The 25,025-nt window shown below is 35.4% G+C and overlaps 2 protein-coding genes across 2 annotated transcripts in view; both read left to right on the forward strand.

The window, feature by feature from the left end:
- LOC111142074 (centrosomal protein 290) overlaps positions 1-25,025 on the forward strand; it is a 97,553-nt gene that overhangs the window by 61,809 nt on the left and 10,719 nt on the right. Inside the window, exons 38-48 of the mRNA XM_022495023.1 lie at positions 3,034-3,247; positions 4,392-4,529; positions 6,289-6,510; positions 6,844-6,966; positions 13,525-13,670; positions 14,415-14,570; positions 16,696-16,819; positions 21,150-21,284; positions 22,425-22,511; positions 23,903-24,067; positions 24,784-24,906. Coding sequence (XP_022350731.1) covers positions 3,034-3,247; positions 4,392-4,529; positions 6,289-6,510; positions 6,844-6,966; positions 13,525-13,670; positions 14,415-14,570; positions 16,696-16,819; positions 21,150-21,284; positions 22,425-22,511; positions 23,903-24,067; positions 24,784-24,906 — 1,633 coding nt within the window. The remainder of the gene's footprint in view (positions 1-3,033; positions 3,248-4,391; positions 4,530-6,288; positions 6,511-6,843; positions 6,967-13,524; positions 13,671-14,414; positions 14,571-16,695; positions 16,820-21,149; positions 21,285-22,424; positions 22,512-23,902; positions 24,068-24,783; positions 24,907-25,025) is intronic.
- LOC111142076 lies at positions 16,692-18,370 on the forward strand. The gene has a single exon (XM_022495025.1). The coding sequence runs from the start codon at positions 17,252-17,254 to the stop codon at positions 17,906-17,908; it is 657 nt and encodes a 218-aa protein (XP_022350733.1). The 5' UTR covers positions 16,692-17,251; the 3' UTR covers positions 17,909-18,370.

Consider the following 25,025-nt stretch of genomic DNA (forward strand, 5'->3'; position numbering starts at 1 on the left):
GCAAATGGTAATAATGATATAGTGAGGAGAAATGCAAGCATTTGCTCTGTCGTGCACTGTTCTAAAAACTTTATGTATATGATCTCATTTTTATCCTCAAGACTATGACATAGGTTATTCTTCCCATTTTTCATATAGGAAGTAGGCCACAGGAATGCTCAGTAACATACCTTAGGAAGAGATGGAAAAGCCATGTTTTGCATCTAGTCAGTATGACCCAAGAGCCAACTCAAGATTCTTGTTCTAGAATCTGATTTTTAACCTCTTTAATTAAAGCATCCTTTTCATCATCTATAAAATGGAAATGACAGTTCTTACCCTGGCTCCTTTATGGAGGCCAAATGATACTGTGTGTGAGAGTAATTTGAAAATTGTAAAGTAATATATAAATATAAAAACTTTTGTTTACACACCTATAACAGTTTCTGGTGTATAATAGAGGTTCAGTAAATATTTCTTGAATGAAAAATTATTTTGTTAATTAATTATAGTGACAATAGATTCATTCTCTGTATTAGATACTCTAAATATTCCTCAACCAATTTATCAGAATATAGATTTTAAACCTAAAATAGGTTTGTAATTTATGTATTTTGTAATCACTATAAAACTGTTAGGAATGAGAGAGTGTCTGCATTGTTTGAGTGGAGGTCTCCATCCTGGGATTCCCCAGGAGAAGATTTGCATGAGGATCAGTGGTTGAATAAAGAGTGCCACAAGGAAAGTAGGAAGCACAAAGCAGTTTATTAAAGTGAAAGTGGGAGAGCGGGGCAGGTTCCCCTAGGTTGTTTTGAAATTGGATATTATCGGGTTTCTCTGGGCTTGGAGGTGCTGTGACGTAAGTGGGGCGGTCTCTAATGGAGGCTGCTTCCAGTCATTTGGGAAAATCCTCCCGCAGGTTGGGAGGGTGAGTTTTTGACCCTGCGAGGTTTGTACCAGAACCGTCTTGGCAGCCCTTCTCAAGGGGGTATAGGAGGGGAAGCTGTGCCCACAATACAAATACATTATAGTGAGTCTAGGGGTTACCCTGGGACAGAGGTAGGAGAAGAGAGCACAGGTTCTGCACCTGTGGCTCGTGATTCGCCAGGCCCAAGGCCTTGGAAGCCACAAAATCAGCCACAAAATCAAAACCACAAAATTTGAGCTCCCAGGCTTATAATGTTATAGCCTTTTTTGTTTTGTTTTGTTCATTTTTATTACCATCCTTATCCCAGCTCACGTCTCAGTCATTCCCCTTCAGGGACTGGGGACTCTGCCTGAGGGCATTCCTTCCACAGCGCTTGTCCGGCTTCTACCTAACAGAGCCTGGTGATGGGTATTAAAGAGGGCACAGATTGCATGGAGCACTGGGTTTTATATGCAAACGATGAATCATGGAACACTGCATCAAAAACTAATAATGTGCTGTATGGTGACTAACATAACACAATAAAACAAATAATTTTAAAAATTGTAAAAATTAAAAAAAAACAACAAAAACAGAGCTGTCTCTCTGGACCTCAGTTTCTTATCTGAAAAAAATGGGAAAGTTGATCTACTTGACTTTGTAATTCCATTCTAGTTCTGAAGTTCCGCAGTAGAACTTTTTATTCTTAACCCACTTATCCAGTATGTCTCTGATAAAATTAACACTATTTTTGCTTTATTAAGAAGTTGCCACTTTTAAGAAATTATTCCCTAAAAGAAGAGAATCAGTGGGGTGCTTGGATGGCTCAGTGGGTTAAAGCCTCTGCCTTTGGCTCAGGTCATGATCTCGGGGTTCTGGGATAGAGCCCCGCTACGAGCTCTCTGCTCAATGGGGAGCCTGCTTCCCTTTCTCTTTCTCTGCCTGCCTCTCTGCCTACTTGTGATCTCTGTCTGTCAAATGAATAAATAAAAAAAATCTTTAAAAAAAAGAAAAGAGGGACGCCTGGGTGGCTCAGTTGGTTGAGCAGCTGCCTTCGGCTCAGGTCATGATCCCAGCGTCCTGGGATCGAGTCCCACATCGGGCTCCTTGCTCGTCAGGGAGCCGGCTTCTCCCTCTGCCTCTGCCTGCCATTCTGTCTGCCTGTGCTCGCTCTCTCTCCCTCTCTCTCTCTCTGACAAATAAATAAATAAAATCTTTAAAAAAAAAAAAAAAAGAAAAGAGAATCAGCAATAGTATTTGATTCTTTTCTTTATTATTTTTTTTCTGAGATAGGAGTGAGAGAGAGAGAGCATGCGCTACTGTACCCGAGCCGGGGCAGGGTGAGAGGGTGTGTTAGAGGGGGAGAGAGGAACTTAAGCAGGCTCCACGCCAGCGCAGAGCCTGATATGGGGCTTGATCTCATGACCCTGAGATCATGACCTGAGCGGAAATCGAGAGTCAGAGGCTGACTGAGCCACCCAGGCACCTATTTTGGATCTTTTCACTCTAATTTTCCCCATTATATTAAATTTTATACATGAAATGTTATTTTTGGTGTAGTAAGTTTCTGTCATGTTTTGGTATATGAAATTGCTTGTACTTTTGAATATAATTCCTGGATGCAGAAAGTAGTCTTCCTTTGAAATGACCTTGTATATATAAATTTTTGCCACGTGAAGTACTTGAGTCATTTTCTACCTTACCATGTCATGTTAACTAAAATTATTCTTTTATTCTCAGTGTATATATTGACATGTGTATTTTAATGTGTCTTAGGAAATTGTATATCTGTGTATTTTCTTGAGTAAAACCTCCTATTTTCACAGTTTGATTATTTGAGTTAACTTCAGTTTTTGGTACATCTTGTAGGACACAGTATTTAAAGTGCAATTTTGTTCATTGTCTAGACCACAAAATTACTTCACGCAGTCGTTGCCAACAAGAGTAGACAAACTAAAAGGAAAAGTCTATTTTATGTTAAGTTTAAGAGTTAGTTAAGTGAAACAAAGAATTGTTCTTGTTTTGATTTGAGTCAAAACTTAGGTCATAAGTATACTTAGGACCAAACATTTGTTCTTTATAAAATTTGTGTCTAAGTGTTAATTGCAGCAACCACTCCCTTAAATACATATGTTTGCTTATGTTAGGCTCCAAGAAGACCATGCGGATGAAGTGAAAAAAGTCAAGGCAGAAGTAGAGGATTTAAGGTGTCTTCTGGCCCACTCGCAAAAGGAGTCACAGAGTTTAAAATCTGAACTTCAGGCTCAAAAAGAAGCAAATTCAAGAGCTCCAACAACTACAATGAGAAATCTAGTAGAACGGCTAAAGAGCCAGTTAGCTTTGAAAGAGAAGCAACAAAAAGTGAGTAACAAGAGAGTATTACCAGCATTTAGGAAATACATGTACTAATAGATTGCTTTTAGAGAAGACTAGTAAAAGATGATAGCATGTATCTCTCTGTTGTAATAAGAAGTATGAGCTTTGTCTTGGGCTGTTAAGTAGAGTTTTTCAAGATATTTCTTTTTAATAGCCATTTGGTGGTGTCACTTTTTTATGTTATCAGTTTGATTTGTGAGTTTTCTATAGGAAATAAGGGGAAATCTTAATCCCATTCTTTTCTCTCCTTTTCTAACTGGATTTTATGCTACTAAGCTATTTTGAACAGTTTGAATAATTGAATAATTTCAAACAATTCTGGGGAGTTGGGGGGTGATATGACAGTGAGGAGGAAAGTTTAAAGAGGAGGTCACAGAGATAGTTTTTTGAGAAGCATTTGGTCAGTGGATTATCTGATGTATTAGTTTTTAAAATTGATCTCAGATTTGACATACTCAGTTGATTTAGAAGATGCTATTTTTCTGTGCTAGCTTATGAAATTTATTGACAAATTTTAAGTCTTTTCTAATCCTATAATTTTCCTTGTCTGTATAAATTCGGTTAATTTCACACAGAAGTATGTACTAAGTGAGTAATTCAGATAAATACCTAAACTTGGATAGTGAAACAAACATTGGTTTTTGTAATATAAATGTCTTGATTTAATGCTATGTTCTCAAAATTATTATTGTCAAGATTTTGAAGTTTCTCACTGTCAGTTTGGGATGAACTGAATGCAGTTACTAAAGGACATTCATTTGGAAAAATTAGGACAGTTAGATTGTGAGTTATGTTTGCTTAAACACATGGTATTTTAGGAAAATTTTTAAAAGTGATGAAGCATATTAAATTTTTGTATTACGTGTTGCGCATATAAAATATTAATTTTTTTTAAAGATTTTATTTACTTATTTGACACAGAGAGAGAGAGATCACAAGTAGGCAGAGAGGCAGACAGAGAGAGAGGGGGAAGCAGGCTCCCCGCTGAGCAGAGAGCCCGATGCGGGACTCAATCCCAGGACCCTGGGATCATGACCTGAGCCAAAGGCAGAGGCTTTAACCCACTGAGCCACCCAGGTGCCCCGTAAAATATTAATTTTTTAAAAACCATATATGTTATAATTTTCAGGCACTTAGTCAAGCACTTTTGGAACTCCGGGCAGAAATGACGGCAGCAGCAGAAGAACGTATTATTTCTGCAACATCCCAGAAAGAGGCAAATCTCAATGTTCAACAAATTATTGATCGACATACTAAAGAGCTAAAGGTGAACATAACACATGCATCAATATAACAAAATATCTTATAATTGCTATTGGAAGAGGAGCCTCTTTGACATATAGTAGTTTTGATAATGAATAGGGAATTTATTCTAATAAGTTATTTGTGGATATATATATATTCATTTTTTAACAATAGAATCTTTATAATATTCATACGCTGATTATCATCTTAGAGATTAGCAAAGGATAGGCCCTTATTAATTACTTCTTCCTAATAGAATTAAGAAACATTTTACTTAGGATTTTTGTTTCTATGTTGATAAGTGAGGTCGGTGTGTAGATTTCTTTGTTTTATTTCTTTTGCTTTGTCAGAATTTTCTAATTTTTGCTAGTTCATAATATGAGTTAATTAGCTTTCCTTTTTTTCTCCCTGCAGTAATTTAGGGAGATTATATAGTCCTTGACATGTAATCCATAGAGCTGCCTGACTCTGAAGCCTTTTTTGAAGTTATTTATTTATTTTTTGGCAATGTACTTTACTATTTTCATTACCGAGCAATCATTAGTATTGGTAATTTAAAATTGTTTTACAAAACATATGTGTTTCATAGTGAGTTTTATATTTCTTTACCCAGTTTTACATAGTACATTCTGCATAAATGAAAATTCCACTTTTTATATGTTTTGTTTGTAATTTTGATTTACTGAATTTATTTGTTTCTCCTCTTCACCACCATTGAACTGTGTAGGGACTGGATTTTACTTAGGGTTTTGTTTTTTTGGTTTTTTTTTTTTCATTTATTGTTCAGTTAATAATCTCTACACCCATCATGTGCTCCAACTCTCGACTCTGAGAACAAGAGTCAGATGCTCTTCCAATTGAGCCAGCCAGGTGTCTCTACTTAGCCTTTTTAAATCTCCCACTGTACCTATCAAGTTTATGAGCATAGTTAGTACCAAAAATTCATTAAGTAAATAAATATATAAACAGGAATTACCCTTTATTGGTATCTTCTTCATTACCTTTCTTTTTGCCTGAAACATCATCTCTAAATTCTTAATAGTCTTAAAGTCCTTTTTCTCAAATCCTTTTCTGACTACTCCTGGACAGCATATGTGTTTCTTCTAATTGCATTATAGTAGTACTAATTTCTTGTTAGTGTTATTAGTAATACTTTTGACGTGTAGTCATTTATGCAACAAAACAACCAAGTACCAGTATTTCCATCACAGTTACTATATGGAACAGCTGGACACTCCTATATAGTGGCTTTAAATATACTGTCAAATACAGGGAGTTACCCTTTTATGTCTTGTCTCTACAAAATGGGTTAAAAACTACTACAAGTTAGAGATTTTGTTTTATACTACTTTTAGGCTTCATAGCATTTAAAACATCACCATGTACATTCGTATGTACTTGTTCCTTTAATAAGTTAGTTCAGCCATAATAAAACATTTTCTTATTTGATAAAATTTTATTTCTGGGTGTTTGTTGAAGATGAATTGCTGTAGATTATTTTGTCACATTTTGTTTTTCTCAAAGTAGACTTGGTTCATTTGAAATGAAATTAGAAAAATAGATGTAGTTGGTGGGTTTTTCTACCCCCTGTGAACTTTCAAAATTTAGATTGAAACTTTATTTTTAACCAATTTTTAATTTAATAAGCATTAAACCCTTTTCATAAATATTATTAATAATTTAATAAATACTTAGATTGAAGCCTTTTTATTAAGTAATGGATATATTCTGTTTTATTGTTGATACTTGATGAAGATTTATGAATTAAACCTTTCTTGCAGACACAAATTGAGGATTTAAGTGAAAATCTTTTAAAATTGAGAGAAGCTCTTAAAATAAGTAAAAACAAAGAAAACTCACTAACTGATAATTTGAATGACTTAACCAATGAACTGCAAAAGAAACAAAAAGCCTATAATAAAATACTTAGAGAGAAAGATGCAATTGATCAAGAGAATGATGAGCTGAAAAGGCAAATTAAAAGACTAACCAGTGGATTACAGGTGATTTTATATTTAATTGTGATGATGTCTTTGATTTAAAATATATAGGTAGTGGTTTATTTCTACCTTTTTAATTTCATTTATAATATTTGCTAAAACTAGCTTTCCAGATCACTTTGATTATATAGCTGATTCCTTCAGTGACTCTGTCATATCTGTTATTTTAGAGTAGCCTATCTTTAAAATGCAGAGGTAGCTACTATGATCTGTATCAGTAGTGCATTTAGAAGAGATTGCTATAGCCTCAGAAAATTTCTGTAATTGGAATATTTATTGTGTATTTTGTTGATAGCTTTTTACTTGTAAAATGTAAAAATACATCTTATATTTCAGGGGAAACATCTAATAGATAATAAACAAAGTTTAATTGAAGAACTCCAAAAGAAAATTAAAAAGCTAGAAAGCCAACTGGAAAGAAAGGTGGATGAGGCAGAAATAAAGCCTGTGAAAGAAAAGGTATGTGGAGAAACATACTGATTAATGTATTTAAAGTAATGATAGACTAAGATCGATTATATAGCTAATGAACAGAGGATCAACTATGTTAATTTGTGGGCCTAATACATACTATAAATGTATCAAATAGTGTAGAGCAGTCTAAAACAAGTTTCTGCCTTTAAGAATTTATAGGAGACTCCAGGGGTTCCTGGGTGGCTCAGTGGGTTAAGCTGCTGCCTTCAGCTCAGGTCATGATCTCAGGGTCCTGGGATGGAGCCCCACATGGGGCTCTGTGCTCAGCAGGGAGTCTGCTTCCCGTACCCCCTCTGCCTGCCTCTCTGCTTACTTGTGATCTCTCTCTCTCTTTGTTATCAAATAAATAAATCAAGTATTTTTTTTAAAAAGGAATTTATGGGAGACTCCTAAAAGGTAACTCTTACTCAGAAGTTACTAGAATGTCTCCATGTCCTCTTCCTGACATTATAGTACCTCTAAAATCCCCTCAAACTTCACCTATCCAACTTCTCCCCAACCTAATTTTTTATATAAATTGTTGATTTTGATTTTGGGAAAGAAAGTTGGGCATTTTTAGTCTGCTACCTAGACCCAAATGTGCCCTTTTTATCCTTCGGTAGACTGGACTGTTAGTTCAGGGTAAACAAAATAATTTGGAATAAAATTTTTTTCACTTTCAATATTTGTAGTAATCAGTAACCAAACTACTCATAAATTGACTCTGAAATGTGAGAAAAGTTGCTTAAAATTAGCTAACAGGTTAACTAGTAAACTATTTTGTAATAAAAATTACTAACAAAAATTATCGGTTGCTAAAATGCATATAACTTATTACAAATAAGCTGAAGATTTATATGGGTAACATTGGAAATATCGTGAGAGACCTGGGAAATATTGGTGTTAGTAGTAATGTTTGCCCCTGTAGAAAATCACAATAAAGGAGCTAAGATTAGGGAAATTTTTATTGTAAAATTTATCCAGAAAATGTCAATATCTATAAAATATTTTCAGTAACATGAACATAAAAAAGTGTCTTTAATGCCACTGAATAGAGATTAGTAATGGAATTAAAATATCTTAATATAATATATTCCAAAATTCATTTTACCTATGAAAATTCACCAGTGTTATTATAATAATTATTAAAATGTTTCTGTTTGTATACATTGAACCACACAGTACTTGTTGTCAGAAGCTTTGCTCTTAAAAATCACAAGGTAGAAATGTCCTTACTCTACCAGATTGCTTTCTTTGCTGCCTCCCCACTTGGGCATAGGTCTAATCCTTGGATGCCATTTCCTAAAGAATATCTCAGTAGCCTGTGGCTTTGCCTGGATTCCTCATCTGTGTTTCAGTTTATTTCTCCTGAAAATTTGAAATGATACATCTTGCATTGCCAGTTTCCCAAGATTATTTTGACAGTCAAATGGAACAGTATGTGGGCACCTGGGTGGCTCAGTGGGTTAAGCCTCTGCTTTTGGCTCAGGTCATGGTCTCGGAGTCCTGGGATCAAGTCCCGCAAGGGGCTCTCTATTCGGCAGGGAGCCTGCTTCCTCCTCTCTCTCTCTCTCTGCCTGCCTCTCTGCCTACTTGTGATCTCTGTCTGTCAAATAAATAAATAAAATCTTAAAAACAACAACAAAAACAAATGGAACAATATGTGCAAGTCCTTTGTAAGCCATCCAGTCCATAGCACTGTATAGTATTATTACTTATTATGAAAAGAGAACACAAAGAGCAACCCTAATCAAATTTGTATCCAGGAATCTAGTAAGAGCATTATTTCAAATTCTGCTGTATGGGGTATTTCGAATTCATGAATGCTTTTATATTTAAAAAATGCTTTTATATTGGAATTTCTACACCTTTTCTCTGTCAATTTCTTATAGCCTATCTATATGAGATACCAGACTCACTCCCATGCCTTGCATTCCTGTTTCTTTTGTTGCTATACTTTTCTCCATAGCATTTATTATTATCTGACATACTAGAGATGTACTTATCTATGTGTTCATCTTTTGGACTATAAGCTTTAATGGCAGGAATTTTGCCTGTTCCGTTTATTGTTGTATCCCCACCACCTACAGCACTACTTGGCATGTATTAGATGCTTGGTATTTGTTAAATGAAAGAAAAATTTAAAATGCAATTACATTATTCTGAAATCCATGCCTGAGTGGCTATTGGTACAGAAAATATGAAAAGAGAAGTTCTCTCTGTATCCTCTCTTCTCCCCCCATCTAGAACAGATCCTTGGTAACATTTGTCTTTGTTATTTTATTGTTGTTGTGGTTCATTTTTAAGTTATTTTAGCCTTGTTTTGCTCAGTCTTAATTCAGAGGGTAATGTCAGATAGGATAGAATTGCCCAATCCCTACAAAGCACGCCAATGCTACAGAATTATTTACTTATATACCATTACGCCCAAACAAATACTTACATTTCTGGAAGTCACAAAATTCCTTGTGTATATTTCAGGAAAAAAAGAAATTAATAATGATCAAACACTGAAGTTTTTGCATTTTTTAAAAGAATACTTGTTAACTGGACTAAATAAATAAGGCAAAAAATTGGCCAGTGTCAAAGAAGACAGTTTTGATAGGGCAACTTATCTTAGTTGAGCATTTGACTTTAAACTATGTCTTTTAACTCTTTCAGCCCCGGCATTGCCTTTTGTAATAAATACAGTGTTTCATGACATCCTCTGTACTATTCCACATGAAATTTATAGTTAATAGAATCTACTTACATGTGTAATTTCAAAATAATCGTTATAAATGAAATACAAAGGAGAAACAAAAAATAATTTATAAAAATAATAGATATTTCTATATTCCTCATATTTCAACATGAAAATGCTCTGACATGCTACATTAGAAAATATAATGAAGTAGTGTAGCATTAGTAGAAATTCAGAGCTACAAATGCAGACTGATACAAATGTATCCTATTGGAAGTTTGTATGTCCCAATGGCATTGTTAATGCCACTAGCTAGTTCTCTTCACTGCTCTTTTTTTTTAAGCACTGATCACCAGCTAATGTAATACAAAATATTTTTTTCTTTTTGTCTATATTTTGTTCCCTTTCTCTAATCCACCCAACCATCATAAATTAGACTATAATGCTCTTTCTCTGGTTTATTCATTGCTTCTACTTCTAGTACCTAGAGTAATATTTGGCAGATGAGTAGCACTATATAAACATATATTCAATAAGAGAAGTCATGTGGATTGAAGATTTGAAGGTGCTGTGATGCTAGAAGATTGCTGTTTTGGTTAAAATTGGGTTGATCCTTTGTACATATACATTCTTTGTCAGAAGCTTACTTTGGTCATGATCATCTTTATTAGAATCTTAAAGACTTCTTCTTTGCCAGTTTGAATACCTTTTATTTCTTTTTGTTGCCTGATCGCTGTTGCTAGGACTTCTAGTGCTATGTTGAACAACAGTGGCAAGAGTGGACATCCTTGTCGCTTTCTGGATCTCAAAGTGAAGGCTGTCACTTTTCCCCATTGAGAATGATATTCGCAGTGGGTTTTTCACAGATAGATTTTATGAAGTTGAGGAATGTTCCCTCTATCCCTATACTTTGAAGATTTTTGATCAGGAAGGGATGCTGTATTTTGTCAAATGCTTTTTCTGTATCTGCTGAGAGGACCATGTGGTTCTTCTCTCTTCTCTTACGGATTTATTCTATCACATCGATTGATTTGTGAATGTTGAACCACCCTTGCATCCCATGGATAAATCCCACCTGGTCATGGTGGATAATCTTTTTCATGTACTGTTGGATCCTATTAGCTAGGATCTTGTTGAGAATCTTGGCACCCATATTCATCAGTGATAATGGTCTGAAATTCTCCTTTTTGGTGGGGTCTTTGCCTAGCTTGGGGATCAGGGTAATGCTGGCTGCATAGAAAGAGTCTGGAAGTTTTCCTTCTGTTTCTGTTTTTTGAAACAGCTTCAGGAGAATAGGGATTATTTCTTCTTTGAATGTTTAGTAGAATTCTCCAAGGAATCCGTCATCAGGTCCTGGGCTTTTATTTTTTTGGGAGGTTTTTGATCACTGCTTCAATCTTGTTACTAGGTATTGGTCTATTCAGGTTGTCAATTATTTCCTGATTCAGTTTTGGAAGTTTATAGGTTTCCACGAATGCATCCATTTCATCTAGTTTCCTTAACTTATTGGCATATAACTGTTGATAATAATTTCTGGTGATTGTTTCTATTTCCTTGGTGTTAGTCATGATCTCTCCCTTTTCATTCATAATTTTATTAATTTGGATCCTCTCTATTTTCTTTTGGATTAGTTTGGCCAATGGTTTAATTAATCTTATTGATTCTTTCAAAGAACAAGCTTCTAGTTTCGTTGATGTGTTCTACTGTATCTCTAGTTTCTATCCCATTGATCTCTGCTCTAATCTTGATTATTTCCCTTCTTGTGTGTGGGGTTGGCTTAATTTGTTGTTGATTCTCCAGTTCTTTAAGGTGTAAAGAGAGATGGTGTATTCTGGATTTTTCAATTTTTTTAAGGGAGGCTTGGATGGCTATGTATTTCCCCCTTAGGACTGCCTTTGCCGTATCCCATAGGTTTTGGACTGAAGTGTCTTCATTCTCATTGGTTTCCATGAATTGTTTAAGTTCTTCTTTGATTTCCTGGTTGGTCCAATCATTCCTAAGCAGGCCATCCTCATCAAAATTTCACCGGCATTTTTCAGAGAGCTGGAACAAACAATCCTAAAATATATATGGAACCAAAAAAGACCCTGAATTGCTAAGGAAATGTTGAAAAAGAAAAACACAACTGGGGGCATCACATGGCCTGATTTCAAGCTTTACTACAAAGTTGTGATCACCAAGACAGCATGGTACTGGCACAAAAACAGACACATAGACCAGTGGAACAGAGTAGAGAGTCCAGATATGGAACCTCAACTCTGTGGTCAAATAATCTTTGACAAAGCAGGAAAAAATATCTAGTGGGAAAAAAAAAAGACAGTCTGTTCAATAAGTGGTGCTGGGAAAATTGGACAGCTATATATAGAAGAATGAAACTCAACCATTCTCTTACACCATACACAAAGATAAACTGGAAATGGATAAAAGACCTCAACGTGAGGCAGGAATCTATTAAAATCCTAGAGGAAAACACAGGCAGTAACCTCTTTGACATCGGCCACAGCAACTTCTTTCAAGGCATGTGCCTCCAAAGGCAAAGGAAACAGAAGCAAAAATGAACTTTTGGGACTTCATTAAGATCAAAAGCTTCTGCACAGCAATGGAAACAGTCAACAAAACAAAGAGACAACCCTTGGAATGGGAGAAGATATTCGCAAATGACACTACAGACAAAGGGCTGATATCCAAGGTCTGTCATGAACTCCTCAAACTCAACACTCAAAAAACAGATAATCACGTCAAAAAATGGGCAGAAGGCATGAATAGACACTTCTCTAAAGAAGACATACGAATGGCTAACAGACACATGAAAAAATGCTCATCATCATTAGCCATCAGGGAGATTCAAATCAAAACCAATTGAGATACCACCTTCCACCAGTTAGAATGGCCAAAATTAACAGGACAGTTTACAAGTGTTGGAGAGGATGTGGATAAAGGGGGACCCTCTTACACTGTTGGTGGGAATGCACGTTGGTATAGCCACTTTGGAAAACTGTGTGGAGATTCCTTAAGAAATTAAAAATAGAGCTACCCTCTGACCCTGCAATTGCACTACTGGGTATTTATACCAAAGATACAGACGTATTGAAAAGAAGGGGCATCTGTACCTCGATGTTCATAGCAGCAATGGCCATAGTCGCCAAACTGTGGAAAGAACCAAGATGCCCTTCAACAGATGAATGGATAAAGAAGATATGGTCCATATGTACAATGGAGTATTATGACTCCATCAGAAAGGATGAATACCCAACTTTTGTATCAACATGGACGGGACTGAAAGAGATTATGCTGAGGAAATAAGTCAAGCAGAGAGAGTCAATTATATGGTTTCAGTTACCTGTGGGGCATAAGTAATAACACAGAGGATATTGGGAGATAGAGAGGAGAAGTGAGTTCGGGGAAATTGGAGGGGGAGACAAACCATGAGAGACTGTGGACTCTGAGAAACAAACTGAGGGCTTTGGAGGGGAGTAGGGTTGGGGGTCGGGTGAGCCTGGTGGTGTGTATTATGGAGGGCACGTATTGCATGGAGCACTGGGTGTGGTGCATAAACAATAATTTTGGAACACTGAAAAATAAAATAAATAAGTAAGTAAATAAATAAATAAATAATCTTAAAGACTCCTAAGTCTGTTGGCCTTAGTCCAGACTTTTCCCTAGAATATCATCTGTCAAGTAATAGAATACAGAACCCTTATACTGAAGGGGGTTTTTGTTAATAGCTTGGCATGTCTAAAGAGTCTAGAAGTTACATAGCAAAATGAATGTATTTACATAATCTCTAAGAAATATTGGTTTACCATTGTTCTAGTAAATTGTAATTGATACATCTTGAAATTAAAAACAATATTGGTAATTTTCTCCATTGTTATTCACAGAGTGCTAAAGAAGAATTAATTAGGTGGGAAGAAGGTAAAAAATGGCAAACCAAAATAGAGGGAATTAGAAACAAGTTGAAGGAAAAAGAGGGAGAAGTCTATATTCTAACAAAGCAGTTGACTACTTTGAAAGATCTTTTTGCCAAGTGAGTTTAAAGATGTCTAATTAATTATGTGCAAAATCTTGATTTGGAAGTTATATTGTTTTATCATATTTGATATCATACTTGAAAATTTTCCTACTTTTAATTATCCGTTATTGTTTATAGTTCACTTTTTATTTTCTTTAAAATGTGTTTATAAGGGGCGCCTGGGTGGCTCAGTGGTTTAAGCCTCTGCCTTCGGCTCAGGTCACGATCCCGGGTCCTGGGATCGAGCCCCGCATCGGGCTCTCTCCTCGGCAGGGAGCCTGCTTCCCTTCCTCTCTCTCTGCCTGCTCTCTGCCTACTTGTGTTCTCTCTCTGTCAAAGAAATAAATAAAAATCTTAAAAAAAAAAAATGTGTTTATAAGTATTTTAACAACTTGGGTGACCTAGGTGGCTCACTTTGTTAAGCATCTGCCTTCAGCTCAGGTCATGATCCCAGGGTTCTGAGATCGAGTGGCATGTCCGGCTCCCTGCTTGGCTTAAAGTCTGCCTCTCTCTCCCTCTGCCTGCTTCATACTTGTATGCACTCTCTCTCTCTCTCTCTCTAATAAATAGAATCTTTTAAAAAAAGGTATTTAAAAAATTTATAAATAGGCTTACTATAATTTTTAAATAAGTTAGCTCATAGCAAATACAGAAAGATCTAATTTTTTTATGTTGGTCTTGTAATTGAGTAAGCTGTGGTTTAATAAATTGAATGCAAAACAGTGAAATATTTTCATGATGCTACATTAAATCCCACAGAGCTGACAAAGAGAAACTTACCTTGCAGAGGAAACTAAAAACAACTGGCATTACTGCTGATCAAGTTATGGGAGTGCGAGCTTTGGAGTCAGAAAAGGAGTTGGAAGAATTGAAAAAAAGAAATCTTGACTTAGAAAATGACATTTCATATATGAGGTAGGCTGTTTCATGAAAATGTGGTACCCATTATAAGGACAAAAACTGACCCACAGTAACTGATGTAATGAATGTGTATTACTTTAGGCTTGGGTTCTGTTGTCTTTTCCTATGTGAGTTAAGATATTTCTGGTTCTTGGTATGCCACCTCATTTTGGATTGTATTCTTGAATCTTCTGAATATTATGTGGTGAAACTTTGGATCTTGGTTAAATTCTATGGAAAGTGTGGATATTTTTGTTTTAGCAGGTAGCCAGTCTGGATAGGTTCAGGCCCCACATTCCAAACTGTTTTCTGTGGGGTGAGTCTTTGCTACCCTAAGATCAGATCCATGCACATACCGCTCTGTGGTGAGCCCAGAAGTTCATAAATGACTTTATAAGATCCCTTTTTTTAGTTCCTCCCTTTCTTTGATCTCCCTAATACTTTCCATTTCCCTAGGGCTCCTCTTTTCGGTACTTTGAGGGAAATCTGGGGCTTTCTCCCTCAGTACTAACACTCATCTTCAGGTTTCAAACAGTGTTGCATTCAGGCCAAGAAACACCAGAGAAAAAGGAAAGGTAAATCACTGCCTATTTGCTGATACTTCAAATTCTGGTATGCTATCCCAATCTGTAAAATATTAACTTTTCAGAGTTCTCAAATAGCTGTTCTATGCATTTGAGAGAGGCAAGATTGGATATGTTTACTCCCCTGTACCTAGAACCAGCTCTCCCTCTCCCCACCATGTCATTTCTTTAGCAGAGTCTTTGAAATTATTTTGTTTTGTCCTCTCTTTCCATGCTGATACAATCATAGTCATGCAAAACCAAATAAAATCATTTTCTAACAACAGCTGAAACTGTAGTAATCTGTTTCATTTATTCTTAGATGAACTTCAGTTAGTTTTACATAATCTGTCACTTCTCTACTAAGTACTTACAAGATGTCCAGAATCATCTTAATGATCATTTTTAAGGTCTTACCTACTTGTCATATTTGTATATGAGGATACTTGCTGTTCCTAAATTTATCATACTTTTTTTCCTTTCTGTTAATCTTCAAAAATTACCATTAGTGCTTCTTTATTAATGCCTGTGATTGCGTCAGTGTTAATGTAATGTGAACTCCTTTAAGGGAACACTCCTGAACATCTACATTTCCTTTCTTTTTTTCCTAAGTCATTGTTTCTTAAATCCCTCAGAATTTTTCATGATGGAGAAGAAAAAAGCGATTGAAGAATTCTTTCTTTTGACACCTCTTGTACAGAATCTGTTTGATCTCAGCCTTCCCTTCTTTGTTTGTCTTGATCTAAGCATATGTTCAAAACAACATTAAACCCTTTTTTCTCCTTTGCAGTTTTCACAAGGATCAAAATATTTTAGTTTTGAAACTTAATGCTTTTAGAGGTTTTGTTTTGTTTTCCTAATAATGTGAATCTGTGTGGCTGAAGTAATTGGAGAAGATCTGCTAGAAGAGATGGAACTTACTTTCTCAGCTCAACTTGAATTTCTAAGTTGAATGAATTGATCTAGATGTTAAAGGGAGGAGGGACATTCCAAGAGAGCAGAACCCTAGCAGAGACATAGTGGCAGGAGTAAAGCTTTCATGTGTGGGTAAGGGTAGACTTTTTTGCCTTAGTAAAGGTAGACTCCTGGACAATTAGGTTGAATAGATGTAGTGGGGCCAGGTTATGGAGGGCCTTGGAGGCCACGCTCATGAGACCTGCAGTAACAGATTATCTGGCACCACTAAGAGCCTTGTGTGAATCCTTGAGCTTTTCAAGAAGCACACAGATGTTATGAAATAGTTATATAATGTTTTAAAAATAGTGGCTATTTTGATTTGGCTTACACAGTTCCATATAAGTAGATGCATGGTCTTTAAAGATAAAATGTGTTTCCATAAATCAAAATACACTTGTTAACTCATAAATCAAAAGAGCCCTGCAGCGAATCCTCTGTAGAGGATCACTTTATACTGTAGAGTCATGTCTTGATTTTTGCAAAGCTTACAAGTTTTGTGGAATTTCAAGTAAATACTGTATTAATAAATATACATTTTCTTTCTTTTCTATATGTTGGTAGAGTAAAGCTGTGGAGAGTTGAAGTTTGAATAGTAAAGAGTCTGTTGTTGTTTCTCATAGGACACGCCAAGCTCTCCCTAGAGATTCTGTCATTGAAGATTTACGTTTACAAAATAGATACCTCCAAGAAAAACTTCATGTTTTAGAAAAACAGTTTTCAAAGGAGGCATATTCTAGAACTTCAGTAAGTATACACCTATTTGTTTTTCTGTTTTTAAAGATTAAAAGTGATATCAACTTCTACCTTTATCTGAGCCAGAATATTAGATCCCTCTTATAATATTAATGCAATAAATCCAACTTTTATTTTTACCAGGTAGTGATGTATGTGAACTTCTTTAATCCTCCTTACATAAGTAAACTTAAGATTCTTAGGCTTTGTATGAAACTTTATTACAAATGTGGTTTTAAATGAAGTTATCATTTTGAGTTTTGCTGTGGCAAGAACATACAATTGGGTAAATTAGAAAAATATGTCTATTTAGCATTGTTTCCACTCAGACGTTACATATTTCTAGTTTTCTTTATAAAAAGTAACTAATACAGAATTGTTTGTTGTGTCTTACTTTAAAACAATTGGTGTGTATGTTTTTGTTATTTCTTTCTTCTTCTTTTCATGTTTCTTCTCTTCTGCTTCAAGCAGAATCTGTTATGTGACACAACTACGCTTTCTACCTTTGCTACCAGTGTTAATAAATACAGGCACAATACTTTTTACAAAAAGAACACTTTACACAGGAACAAAAAAAAACCCGTAACAGTTTTCAGAATTAAAAGTGGGAAGGGAATAGATGCCAGTGACGACATACATGATCAGGTACCTAAAGATATTCTACGGGATCCCAGTAATGAAGAAAAACACGCAGCAGAAGATACTGTAGAGCCTACGGAATTAAATAAATCCGAGACAAGACCAAATCATAAGTCAAGTCCATTTAAGTCAACTAATGGTACCTTGGCAGATGTTAAGTCCAATTTTGAAAATGAAGCAGATCCCAAAATGGAGAAAATAAATCAAGACAGTTGTGAAAATAATAAACAGGAACATGAAAACAAGGAAGAGAATGAGCTAGGCAAGAATGATGAAGGAGAGGGACAAGTAGCTGAAGCTGTGGGTCACAGCAACCACTGGGATCCAGAGGAATCCGCCAGAGAGGACCCTGATTATGCCACAGTTGCGGCCACACTGAGTCAGTGTGCTGAGGAGGGCGCACAGGCAAACTCTGACTCCGACGGACCAGTCCGGCCAAGAGACGAAGTGTCCCAGGTTTGAGTCCATGGCGGTCCTGTGTGTGTGTGTTATCGGAATCTTCCTGTAGCAAGTGGTATACACATGTGGGACAAATGGAAATACGTTGTATAGGATTCGTAAAGAATATTAACTATATTGTTAATGATACATATATATTATATGTAATATATAAAGAAATGTGTCTTAAGCTCTAATATTTGATGGGTTCCTTCAAAAATTAATGGTTATGCATTTCCTAATTCATTTTAGTACTCACTGTTTTACCACTAGTACTCACTTAAAAAGAATTAGATTACATTATGGGGTGACAAAAATCTGGCCCTATAGAGGTGTTCATGTTGCCTTAGAAATTTCTAATTCAGGTTGCTCTGAAGTCTCATCACAGACTTTTACTACAGTGAATACGATCAGTAAAAGTATGTTACGATACTGTATGACATTCTTTGGTCATCTTTTTGCCACATAGTTTATGACATATACTTTTTTATAATGAAAGAAGGGAGTTTTCCTGTGTTGCAATGTTGTGCCTAGGTTTAATTTTCATAGCGCTTTGCAGAGTATTATTTCTGTTTTACATGGGAAGCTTGGAGCATGAGTAATATCTCTAGTGATCCAGAACCAGGATCTAAACACAGGTCTGACTCTGTAGTTCATGATCTTTCTTGACACACTACTTTTTGGTCCGTTCAAAGTGCAGTACAGGCTAAGACATGTTTGCCCCCAGTTGAAATCAAATAGCATTTATCTTTTTTTTTCTTTATCCTTTGCACCTATATATTCCAGTGACCCAAGTCCTAAAAACATCAATAAAAACAGACATTTAAATGTGAGGAGAAAATGGATGAAAGTGACTTAATTCTTGTTTCATTTCTTTATCCACGTTCATAAAACTTTTTCTTTTACTTGATAATAAATAATTAAAAGTTTGAGACATCCACTGTGTGTTTCTTTAACTCCCACCCACTAAGAATTTGGTTTCTAGCAGTGTATCCCCCATCCATTTTTGTTTTTGTTTTTAAGATTTATTTATTTTAGAGAGAGAGAGCATGCGGTGGGGAGGGGCAGAGGCAAAGTGAAATCTTAGACTCCGTGCTGAGCACAGAGCAAAGCGGGTCTCAGTCTCAACAACCCTGAGATCATGACCTGAGCTGAAACCAAGAGTCTGACACTTCGCCGACAATGGCACCCGTGTGCCCCTAGCAGTGTATCCCTTTTAGCAGGATTCCTCTTCTGTACAGGAACTGGAAATCTCATAAAATTCAATATGTAAGAGTTTTATTCATATTATTTTTACAGAATAGAGTTTCATTAGAATTTATTTTCCAGACATTTGGACAGTTTCAACAAATACTTTTAATTTTGTTTTTTTGAGAAATGGGAAGAATGACCCATATGTACTTAAATAATTGCCACCATGTTTCAGTGAGGAGAGAATCGTGTTCAAAACAAAACAAAACAAAAACAAAAAACAAAAAACCCTGATGTGAGATGATAAGATAGAAGTACTCTCTTCTGTGAGTGATGCTTAGTATGGTTTATGTCTATCAGCGGTGCTGATAGGTGTTTATCAGTTGTTAAACAACTACCACAGACAGAAGAGATGAATTAAGGGGGACAGAAGCGCTCAGGGACAGGGCATTACAGATTTCTGTGTCTGAAGAGGCCTTAAAAATGACCCCATCTTACGCCTTCATTTATAAGATGGAAGAACCGAGGACCTTGCAGGTGGCATGATTTGCCTGGTGTTAACCTAACTGCAGCAGAATAGAATGTATACTGGGGTGATTTGACAGAGAATAAGCGCAGACATGTTCCTATGGTACAGGCACCAGCAAACACATCTGTCTTCTTTTTCTTGCTGCTGTATATATGCGTATACACACACATTGCTTTGAACAAATAGACACGGGGAGGCGTGTGGTGTTCTGTGCCCTCAGGTCAGAACCCAACAGCCTAGAGTTTCTTTACTCTTCTGTATCCTGTTTTTTAGTGTCTTTAATTTATTTTACTTTTGTTTTTATTACTCAAGGGGAAGTGTATCAGAATGTGAAATATTCAACCTACTGCTAATTTAAAAAGATGGTATAGAGCCATGTATAATGGATGTATTTTTCTAATGCTGTATTTTTTAAACGATAATGTCTGTGGAGTTATTGACTTGATAGTCCATCAAACCAGTAGAGAGAGAAAGGGATGAGGGGAGGACACACTAAAGCTATGCTGAGTGCTTGCACAAAATTATTTCATATGATGCTTGTAATAATCATGTGAGGTAGGTGGTATTCTACCCACTGTATAGAAAAAAGTAATCAAGCACTTATTTCCCTTTTGAATGACTTGTTGCTTAGAACGAGAAGTAAAAATGAACATAAATAATAACCCAAGGTGAATTTGTGCCAAGAGAAATGCAGACATAGTGTAATTGGGTTTCAGAGGAGGGAGTAATTGCTTTTGCTCAAGGAATGAAGAAGAGCTTTCCGAAGAAGGAGAGAGTAATTATGGCATTTCTTTTTATAGGTTTGTGTATTAGTTTGCTAGGGCTATTTTAACAAAGCACCACAAATTATGTGGCCTGACAGAAATTTTATTCTCACAGTTCTGGAAGCCTGAAGTCCAAAAAAAAGTGGTCTTGGCAGGGTTGATGACTTCTTTAACTTGTGAAGGAAGAATCTATGCCAGGCCCTTCTCCTTGGCTTGAAAATGGCCATTTTCTCCCTGTCTCTTCACATTGTTCTATGCATACCTATGTTTCCACATTTCCCTTCTTTATAAGGATACCACACCTACTGGGTCAGGGTCCACCCTAATGACTGTAACTTGAGTACCTCTGAAAAGGTCCTGTATCCAAATAAGGTCACATTCTGAGGTACTGGGGTTGGGACTTCAACATACGAGTTTGAGGGTGGGGTAGGGTTTAGGATATAATATATTCCATAACAAATAATAACCATAATTTTGGACGGGGAAAATTAGCACAAATTAGTTTAGTCATTATGAGAGTATACATGGAGACATTATGTGTGTGGATGTTAAGACATACTTGATTTTGCTTTCTCTATTAATTAAAATGCATTACCTTTTCTCCTGCCATTTTTATATTCTAACTTACTAATTTGGGGCAATTTTTTCTAGAGCTCTCCAACTTTCCATATTTTTCCTCAAAAAAAATGTTCCCTTTTAGCTAGTATTTTCTTATCCTGTTAAGTCTTATGCCACTTTATTATTAAAACTTAAAAATATTTCTAACTTTACTTTCCTGAAGACTTCCGAGGTAGAGTCAGATGATCATTGTCAAAGAGAACAAGAGCTTCAGAAGGAAAATCTGAAGTTGTCATCTGAAAATATTGAACTAAAATTTCAGCTTGAACAAGCAAATAAAGATTTGCCAAGATTAAAGGTAAATTTAATGTTCTTTACTCTAGTTAGGAAATCTAATGCCTGAAAGCCTTTTTGTCCCTCTTCATATTAGTTTATGAAGATGTCAGAAACTCACATTCATAAAATATTATGGTAGTGTTACACTTTCTACATTTGTTCACGCAACAATTATTTGTTGAAAGCCTACTTCATTGTGAGGCACTTTTCTAAGTGCTAGGAAACAGCAATCAAAAAATTTCTTGCAGTCGTAGAACTTATATTCTAGTGGGGAAGTAGATAATAAGTAAAAAGTCAATATATAGAATGTCAGTTGATGTTAAGTGGTAAGGAGAAAAAGCACAGTTGGTATGAAAGATGTGTGTGAGTGTGTGTGTGTGTGTGTGTATCTGGGAGTGTATGGAATAGCTATTTAAACTGGGGTATAGGGGAAGGCTTTCTTAATAAAATAGAGAGCTAGGGGACAGATGAGGAAGTGGGTCATATAGGTACTGGAAAAAGAGTTCTAGACGACAGAAATAGCAAGTTCAAAGCCCTGAGGCAAGAGGGTGGATGTTGTATTTCAGTAACAATCATCAATCTTTAAAATATTAGGATATTTAAAAAAAATTAAGTCTTTACATTTAAAACAATTAGGATAATTATCTCTTAGGAATTTTATTTTGGTGTTTATAATAAGTTTATCTTTGGTTTTCCAAATCTCATCCTATTTATGGGAATCTTTTTTCTTCTGGCTGGCTAATTCTTTCGGTTCTATTTTCTAACCTAGAATAGTAACAATCTGTTAATTTCACTGGTAATGATATAATTATGTCCTGCTTCTAGAGCATTCTGAGTTTTACATTGTTAGAACCAATACTGTTTCTATCATCTGTCTAAGGATCTACAAGTGTAATTTATGGGATGGTTAAAATCAGAATTCTAAACTCTATATTAAGGCAGTAATGTGAAAAATATTTCTTAAAATTCATATGTAAAATATCCTTGTATTAAATTTTAATTTAACATATGTCTTAATTCAAAATCCTTATTGCTGTGGAGACCATCTTGTTCAGTTTGGCTATATAGTTGAAGAGATTGATAGCTCATGTGAAATATTTGCCTTTCCTTTTCAGAGACTATAGCTGTGTTAAATTGTTACACATTTGCTTTAATTTTTCAGAGTCAAGTAAGGAATTTGAAGGAAATGTGTGAATTTCTTAAGAAAGAAAAAGCAGAAGTTGAGCGGAAACTTGGTCGTGTTAGAGGGGTGAGTGTGTGAGAACATACCATATATTTGTTTGGGTTTCAGAAGTGCAAAGTTGGTAATAAAAAAAACAAGTTTGTATATGTCCTAAGAGTAGTGATATGCTTTTACTACTAGGCCCTGTAGTCTTGGTTTTTATTCTGCTGTGTCTACAATGTAAAACATCATAAAGCTTTTCTTTGTGTTTCAAGTCAGTGTATTTTATCATCTGTTACACCTTACATGCATTTTATTTCAATTGGGATACGACATCATCTTTCTTCATTGTATATCCCTTCACCCCTTGAAAACATTTAAGTTCTAGGAATCCTTCTGTTCATGAAGGTAACTACTAGCTGCTCTTAGTCCAATTCTAACATTTTATAACTATTTTTTATTATTTTCCTTGGAGCTTCTAGTATAACACTCTGTACATATGTTTCCCAAAATTTTTTTTATCCTTGTATTTTTCTTCCCATGTTATTTTGTACTCACTTTTTACAGTGAATAAATGCTGCTTATGAGGCCCCGACCAAAGATTTAAGCCCATAATGATTTCATTAGCAAGTGGCACAATGGAAGCCATTGATAATAAAAACTTAATCAAGTAATAATATGAAATATATGACAGATTTGTTGAAAACACTGTTATTATTAGAAAAGTATTCAGAACAAACCTCTCACTGACAGCAACATTAATTTCATAATTAAAAATGTTAATTCAACCTTTTCCAAGTTAATTATGAAAGTATATATTATGTACTGTAGGGTTATTCATTGCATAGTGTGAATACTGACTAAAATGCAAAAAAAAAAAGTAAACAGATTCTTTTGCTCAACTGTTGAAAACCTTATTTTAAAGCATTAGGCAGTTAAAGTTATTAATTGGTGACCCATCTCTATTGATAACTACACTAGGTTTTTTATTTCAGATGTCTCTTGTATTTATGTTGGACAGAAACTGAATTTCTAATCAATGGCTATTAGAGAAAATCACTTCTATTATGCTGCAATTCAAATTTGGTAACTCATGAACTCTTCAATGACACAACTTTTGTGGGTTTTTTTCATATAAAGGAAATCCTGCTATATAGGAAAGAACATTAGCTAAATAGAATATTTAGGTTCTAAGGTTTATTCATTTGGAACAGACATCAAGGCTGGAGTATTTGAGCTGTTACTTATTAGCTGCATGAGTAGGAGTATCAAATTCTCTATGTCTTGATTTGCTTGTATTTAAAGTAAGAATTATAATTCCTATTGCATAGGGTTATTGTAGTGATGAATACAGGTTTTGGCTTCCAATGTTAGGAATCAACACTGAGTGTAATACTGTGCCTGTTATGTTGTTGGTGTTTTATATTATATACTCTAAGATGTTTGATTAGATAAAAAATTAATATATTCTTTTGTAGTCTGGTAGAAGTGGAAAGACAATCCCAGAACTAGAAAAAACCATTGGTTTAATGAAAAAAGTAGTTGAAAAAGTCCAAAGGGAAAATGAACAGTTGAAGAAAGCATCAGGAATACTGACCAGTGAAAAAATGGCTAATATTGAACTGGAAAATGAAAAGTTGAAGGTAATTTTTAAATGTGATCATTTGCATGGAATGTTTTACTGTTTTTATTTTTTAAGGAAGATTTTAAATATACTCCTACTATAAAATGGCTTTAATGGATGCAGTGACTGTTTTATACATGTGGAAGAACTTGTTGGAGACAAGGCTGAGAATAATTAGAGTAGCTCCACTGGTCTTTTTATTATTTCAAGACCAATAGTTCTCACTCTGGCAGCATAAATACTTACCTCTGTCTGTTTTCAAATATACAGACATAAGCCCCCAGTCCTGACATTGATCTTTTGGGGTGGGTCCTACCATAGATATTGTGATTTTTTAAGATTTATTTATTTATTTGACAGAGAGAGAGAGAGAGATCACAAGTAGGCAGAGAGGCAGGCAGAGAGAGAGGGGGAAGCAGGCTCCCTGCTGAGCAGAGAGCCCAATGCAGGGCTTGATCCCAGAACCCCGAGATCATCACCTGAGCTGAAGGCAGAGGCTTTAACCCACTGAGCCATGCAGGCACCCCAGATATTGTGATTTTTAAGTCATCAGCTCATTCTACTGTGTAGGCAAGGTTGGGAAACCTCTGCTCTAGATGACCAGTATGAAAGGGAAGGCTTTCATTCTATGAAAAATGGCTTCTAAAACTGCTTTGAATTAAGTTTTATGAGTTTATAGGGTCATCTTTTATTTCCTGGTTTTGATAAAGGCTTTTTTTTTTTTTTTTTTACTAGGCTGAATTAGAAAAACTTAAAGTTCATCTTGGACGTCAGTTAAGCATGCACTATGAATCCAAGACCAAAGGCACAGAGAAGATTGTTGCTGAAAATGAAAGGCTCCGTAAAGAACTTAAGAAAGTATGATTTTCATTACTGATTAATAATTACTTTTTATGTTAATTAACTAATGTATCTTCGAAAAACTGAATGAAAAAGTTGAAGAGAGTGTCTATTTAGAATAGATGTTAAGAGATGTA

The sequence above is a fragment of the Enhydra lutris genome, unplaced genomic scaffold (assembly GCF_002288905.1).
Source record: "Enhydra lutris kenyoni isolate GAN:26980312 unplaced genomic scaffold, ASM228890v2 scaffoldscaffold7, whole genome shotgun sequence".
Taxonomy (NCBI): domain Eukaryota; kingdom Metazoa; phylum Chordata; class Mammalia; order Carnivora; family Mustelidae; genus Enhydra; species Enhydra lutris.